At 39.7% G+C, this 6,787-nt stretch overlaps 1 protein-coding gene across 1 annotated transcript; it reads left to right on the forward strand.

Moving 5' to 3' along the window:
* Positions 1 to 3,107: 3,107 nt before the first annotated feature.
* On the forward strand, positions 3,108 to 6,759 carry cyp1a (cytochrome P450, family 1, subfamily A). Its single transcript, XM_084928615.1, has 7 exons — positions 3,108 to 3,214; positions 3,611 to 4,473; positions 4,565 to 4,691; positions 4,790 to 4,879; positions 5,095 to 5,218; positions 5,390 to 5,476; positions 5,718 to 6,759. Exons 2-7 carry the CDS (start codon positions 3,634 to 3,636, stop codon positions 6,013 to 6,015), a joined length of 1,566 nt encoding a protein of 521 aa, XP_084784741.1. The 5' UTR covers positions 3,108 to 3,214; positions 3,611 to 3,633; the 3' UTR covers positions 6,016 to 6,759.
* The last annotated feature ends 28 nt before the right edge of the window (positions 6,760 to 6,787 follow it).

Consider the following 6,787-nt stretch of genomic DNA (forward strand, 5'->3'; position numbering starts at 1 on the left):
AAACTTCTGGGACCTGCTGCGTGACAGAAAGGGTGACTGGTTCACCTTGTTCCTAAGGTTTCGTAACTTTCTTTGCCTGGTTTAGGTGGATTCTCGCCTGTGTGGCAGTTCGGAATGGCCCCACGGTGTTACATGACTGCAGTGAATGAAGCCTGAGTGACAGATTGCATGACTCCAAAGCCCCAAGATCCTCGCATTTACAGAAGCTATAGCGCGCAAATATGTGCACCTTCGTGCCCAAGCAGGGTGGAGAAAAAAAGTGTCTGCGCTCTTTGTTCTGCAAGTTTAAAACCCTTGTGTCTTTTCCAGAGGCTGTTGCCTTCGCGTGACTTGACCAAGCAGATTTAGGATTGTCCAGAAGACCGAGACCCTCCCCTTTGGACGGCAGCTCCGCTTCTCACGCAACCTGCAGCACCAGAGGCGCAGCGCCGTGGCGCACTGCAGAGTCTCTGGAGAATCTGCACTCCCATCCCGGAGGAGCACGACAAAGCTTAGCGTCGCCGATTTTGCGCCCCAGATGAACAAAGAAAAGTTTTGCCTTTATTTATTTATTTATTTATGTGCTAGTTTAAAGTTTTCGTGAGTTTTTTCATCTTAATAAAAAAAAGAAAAAAGTAAACAGGCAAATAAATCAATCAATCAATAAATTGTGGTTATGTGCTACACCCTATTAAAGCGAACGGGATACTTTCAACAACCAAAGAATAGATTTCATTTTTAAAAATTAATTTTCCACCCACAGTCACTTGATGAAGTTAATTAAAGTCTTTAGGCTTAAAAATGTCTATATCACGGGCAAAACGCATTAAAATATATTTGTCCATAATATCTTTCTCTTTTTTCTGCTATTTAGCTTGTATGGTGGTCAGAGCACTCTTGGTGGTGTTTTAAATTAAGGCTGAGTAGAAATTTCCAGGATGTAACGCAGAGACTTTTCATGCCACTCTGCATAATAATAAATAAAATGAAGTGAAATGAAATGTGTATTTCATAGAAAATTAGGCCCAGTAACAGGCTTGGTTAAAGTTTAAAGCCCGAATTATAACTGACACTTCTGATCAGGATTTTTCCAGAGCAACACTATTTAAAAGGCTGCGTTGGTGAACGCCGTGCTTTGATTGGTCATTTTTAATGTTTTACCAGTGCTGCTTAAAAAATAATGCTATCATGGACATTTTTGATCTACTGTTTTAAGATCTATTTTCTGAGAAATGGCGATTGTCTGAGATTTTGTTCCCTCACAACAACAACAACAACAATAATAATAATAATAATAATAACCGCCAACACGGCCCAACCCTTTAGTTCATCATCTTTGCATTGCTGTGGCTGGAATAAGAATTCGGAACCCACGATGGACTGAGAACAATTTTTCAATATCATTTTCAGAGTCTTTCCAAAGCTCCGGGTAAATAGAAATCACACGGACTTTCAGAGAAAATTAACTTTTTGAAGAACTTATGGCTGCATTAAAATCAACATTTGCCTCCAATCACGTCGTAGTTGAACAAATATTCAGAATATTACATGTTTCGTATAATTAACTAATTAGCACTAATACACAGGCCTAAAAAATAAAATGCATTTGTATATCTGTCTGTTGAATAAACGTTAAATTGCTTTGTGATGACACTGTGATTGTACGTTAAAAACACAACTAGTAAGTTGATTGTAAAAGCAAACGTATACAATTAGGTCATGTTGAAAAAGGTCATCTATATTCTGATCATAAGTCCCCGAGAACTTTATAGTAACACATTTTGACATCTGTGATCACACAAACTGAAGATCAGTGAAATGTAAAGTGCAGTTTGCGTTCTGTGCGGGATTCTTGCTTAGAAGCAAGTGAGGATAGTTTAAGAGTTCAGACTTTTAAATCTTATTAACACTTAATTCTACAAGTTTTTCTTTATAACAAATCTCATGCAGACGTATAATAGTAAAGACTATATATATTTTAAGGGAAATAATTAAGCAATATACTTATACACTTGCAGGGTGGGGGCAACTTTAAAAAGCTTCACTTCTCAAATGAAGTTATTATTAAAATGCAGTTGTTAACCCCTAAATTACACTGTGTTCTGTGTAATTATATACTGAAAGAATAAAAGTGGTGACAATAAGATATGAATACTGAACGTATCTGTCCCAGCGCTCGAGCAGTGAAGCCTAACTGCTCTCCCTCCCTCCCTCCTTCCCTCTCTCCCTCCCCTCCAGCATCCCCTTCAAAGGAGAGGTGAGGGCTTGATCACTGTGCTCTCACGCAACTGGTCAATCTTTAACTCCAGCGGAGAACTAACAGGTACAAGCACGCAATGGCATCTGACTGTTTTATCAGGACTTAAAGCCGTCTGGGAGGTTACAACTGGGGGGTTGTCACAAACGTCCGTTCTAACTCCAAATGTTTTAAACATGACGAGGTCCTTCTGCAGTTCAATAAGTTATCATCTTTAGGGGATACATTTTTCATGCAAAACTGGGCTGCAATGATGTAGGTGATTTTCGACTCATTGCGCTGTCCATTCTTGGCCAGTAAAACCAATTTCACATCACGCTAGTAACAAGCTGCCCTAAATTATCGATACAAGTTACACTAACGTCACAGCGGGTTATAAGTTGGTCGAAGGAATTGCTGAGACATCACTGAGTGCTTGGGCAAGAATCACGGAGATGCAACAGCCTGCAATCATTGGCAATGAGAATAAGAACAGTATTTTTTACCGCTCAGACTGTGACACTCGAAAAACAAGCTAAATCAGTCCGAAGAAAGTTGGCACAAGGCAATGTAATCACAGATTAAAAACCTTTCTACAGTTGTGGAAGTTATAAAAAATGATTATTCCATATGTGGCCCTAAACAAAAAATATAAAACTCATATAAATGATAAAGACATGATGACTCCTCTTTGCATTTCTTATGTATTTTTTTTCCAGAACACACGCGCGCGCGCGCGCGCAGGCAGGCAGGCAGGCACTCACCATTTTTTCTGTACTAAGTTCATTCATGACAAAAAAGGGAGGGAGAGGGGGCAGGGTACGTCACAAACAGTAACCAATCAAGCTGTCGAGCACAGTATAAAGCAGGAGTCCATTGCCGATTTTAGGGACATCAAGAGTGTGAACTCACAACAACTCTTCCAAACATTTTACATGCACTTTGGAAAAACTACTCCAGGAATCAGAGTGCCGTTTCTCCTGCATCAGTTCATCAAAGGTAAGCTTAAAACATGCATATACAAAATGGCAAGAATGCAGCAGACTGATTTATAGGCTGACTGACTTATTAGCTGGAAGAAAAGAGAAGTGCAAAATGGAGATTATTTCTGCTAGAATAACTTTGATGCATTACTTAGTATTTTCACCTGAATCATAGACTGTAGTAATTAATTTATACCTATACACATAGGCCACTACTTTGCATAGACTACCTGTAATAAGTGCTGGTGTGCTTTTAAAAATAAAAAGGCAAATAGATACATGCAAATACACGTCAGTTATCAATTACTTCAAACTTTATAGTGAATGTTTTCTACATGTTGCGTAACACTTATTTCTCTCTCTCTCTCCCATTGTCTACACTGCTCTAATGCACCTGCAATTTAATTTACAGGTTGAAGCCAGAAAAACGTCATCATGGGACTAATGATACTGCCATTCATTGGAGCACTGTCAGTATCACATGTTTTGGTGGCTGTGACAACAGCGTGTCTGGTCTACCTGATTATTAAGAATGCACAAAACAAGATTCCCAAGGGGCTTCAGCAACTCCCTGGCCCAAAGCCCTTCCCTATCATTGGGAATGTGTTAGAGCTGGGAAATAGACCCTACCTGAGTCTCACTTCTATGAGCAAACGCTACGGTGACGTCTTCCAGATCCAGATTGGCATGCGTCCCGTGGTTGTTATAAGTGGTAATGAAACAGTTCGACAGGCTCTCATCAAACAAGGGGACGAGTTTGCAGGCAGACCTGACCTGTACAGCTTTCGCTACATCAATGATGGCAAGAGTCTGTCTTTCAGTACAGACCAAGCTGGCATTTGGCGTGCCCGCAGAAAGCTGGCCTACAGTGCCCTGCGTTCTTTTTCCAACTTAGAGAGCACAACCCCAGAGTACTCATGTGCCCTGGAGGAACATATCAGCAAAGAGACTGAGTATCTGATCAAAGAGCTCAACACTGTCATGAAGACCAAAGGCAGCTTTGACCCCTTCCGCTACGTCGTCGTCTCTGTTGCCAATGTCATCTGTGGCATGTGCTTTGGCCGGCGCTATGACCACCATGACGATGAGCTGCTTAGCTTAGTGAACCTCAGTGATGATTTTGTCAAGGTTGTGGGCAGTGGCAACCCAGCGGATTTCATCCCCCTTCTTCAGTACCTGCCCAGCACAAAAATGAAAAAATTTTTGAGCCTCAATGCTCGCTTCAGCAAGTTCGTTCAAAAGCTTGTCACCGAGCACTATGCCACCTTTGACAAGGTACGCCTCACACTATACAATATTATTTAGCTCATTGTACTTTGCAGAAATTACAGACATTAATTTAGATGGTCCTTAAATCCACTTTTAGGACAACATCCGTGACATCACAGACTCCCTCATAGATCACTGTGAGGACAGAAAGCTGGACGAGAATGCAAACGTCCAGATGTCAGATGAGAAGATTGTTGGAATCGTCAATGATCTATTTGGAGCTGGTAGGAGAATTATTTTCTTTGTGTTAAGGGATATAATCATAAAGGAACATAACTTCGGAGAAAAAAATATTCTGACAGAACTTTTGTGTCTCTCCTAGGTTTTGACACCATCTCCACTGCTCTGTCATGGTCACTGATGTACTTTGTGGCTTACCCTGAGATCCAGAGCAGGCTTTTTGAAGAAATTAGTACGTATAGTTTTTTTGGGGACGTATTGTATTTCTCTTACATGATAGATTTTTGATAAAAGAACAACTAAATGATAAGAAAGTGCATCGCATCTTGTTGCTCTCAAAGCAGAATGATTAACTGTAATTCGGTAATCACTGACAGAGTCAGAAGGTACAATGTCAATCCTCATCTTCTCGTGCACTAATATTTTATCATCTCTTTTCATTTTCAGAGGAAAAAGTAGGTCTCGATCGTATGCCTGTTTTTTCTGATCGGAACAACTTGCCCCTTCTTGAAGCCTACATCCTGGAACTCTTTCGCCATTCTTCATACCTGCCCTTCACAATCCCGCACTGGTGAGATTCATTCATTTTGTAATAAGAAAGTAAAAGGATATAGGTGTTAAATGACCTGCTAAGTATCACAGAAGACCAAAAAGATGGACACAAAACAAGGCTTTTACAGTCATAAAAATAAACGTGAAAACCTGTCATTATGCAATGAATTAACACTTTGTTGTTTTTTAGCACCACAAAAGACACATCACTGAATGGCTACTTCATCCCCAAAGACACCTGTGTCTTCATCAATCAGTGGCAGATCAACCATGACCCGTAGGTTTCCTTTGCTACATTTTTACTTTGCCAAAATGAATGATGCAAACTGACTCATATTCAAAGCTACCCTGTACTAGAGAAATACAGTAACATGTCTTTCACCAGGCCATTTTATGGATAGTTGTAAAGAAAGACAATAGTAGTCTTTATTTCCTTCCCCAAATCTGCCTAGAGATTTGTAAGCTTTCAAGCCTGTTAGCGCAATATTTTTTATTCCTTTATTTTCTGAACCTTTCAGGGAGCTGTGGGAAGATCCATTTTCCTTCAAGCCAGAACGTTTCCTGAATGCTGATGGCACTGAGGTCAACAAGGTAGAGGGAGAGAAGGTGATGACTTTTGGCTTGGGAAAGCGACGCTGCATTGGCGAGGTCATTGCACGAAATGAACTCTTCCTCTTCTTGGCTATCCTCATTCAAAAACTAAACTTTCAAGCTTTACCTGGAGACCAGCTAGACCTGACCCCAGAGTATGGTCTAACAATGAAGCACAAACGCTACCATCTGAGAGCCACAATGCGAGTTAAGAATGAGCAGTGAGGTTCCTTATAATGTACAATTTGTAACTTAGTAGGTGATATAAGCTGAAGCTGTAAGGATCAAAGTTAGAATGTATAACACTGGATGTCAAATTTGGCATATAGAGCTAATGGCATTAAAGCAAATAAGCAGTTTGCTTATTGCACATTATAAGTGATGTCTAGGTCTGTGTCTCTTGTTCTGTTTTTGGTTAGCTAAGAGATACTTCTGCAAACGGCTGCTGCTTCTCAGTGAAGTTTAAGGAGTTAGTTTGTTTCTCTTGCTGTGTTGCTAGCAGCAATATAAACTGCTCCCATTCAGAAATGAAAACAAAACAACTGAACTTTGGGACAAAGCATATGTCTTACTGGGTGGATAGTTTAGTATGCTGCAACCAAACCTTTTCTACGGGACTCTGAAGTGAACATATTTTACCTTGTGATAACATTTACACATGTAAGCTAATTATTTGCATTCCATTATGCTGTGGATGTAAGACACACTGAAGCTATATCTGTATCCCAAAATGTGATTTTGAGTGAACACCAAGACTTTTGTATTTCATAATGTTGTTTTTGTTTGTTTGTTTGTTTGTTTTTAAGATCATAACATTTATATTTGCTGTGCAATTATATGACTTATCAAGACAGCATTGCGATCAATTGATTTTGGAATATATGTAACACACTTTTATATTTCAGTTGGTAATGTACAAAATGTAAGGGCATGAACCCTTGATACACAAATAAAAATGTATTTTAATTAGTTGTTCTCGTTCATCTTGACTTGGGAA

The sequence above is a fragment of the Perissodus microlepis genome, chromosome 1 (genome assembly GCF_051167445.1).
Source record: "Perissodus microlepis isolate ML-2025 ecotype Zambia chromosome 1, ASM5116744v1, whole genome shotgun sequence".
NCBI classification, from domain to species: Eukaryota; Metazoa; Chordata; class Actinopteri; order Cichliformes; family Cichlidae; genus Perissodus; species Perissodus microlepis.

What these genes read in the sequence shown, in the direction of transcription:
- cyp1a (XM_084928615.1), top strand. Translation starts at nt 3,634, where the DNA reads ATGGGACTAATGATACTGCCATTCATTGGAGCACTGTCAGTATCACAT. An exon ending in CAGGCTTTTTGAAGAAATTA is followed by an intron (nt 4,880 to 5,094) that starts GTACGTATAGTT and finishes TTTCATTTTCAG; the next exon opens with AGGAAAAAGTAGGTCTCGAT. An exon ending in CCCTTCACAATCCCGCACTG is followed by an intron (nt 5,219 to 5,389) that starts GTGAGATTCATT and finishes GTTGTTTTTTAG; the next exon opens with CACCACAAAAGACACATCAC.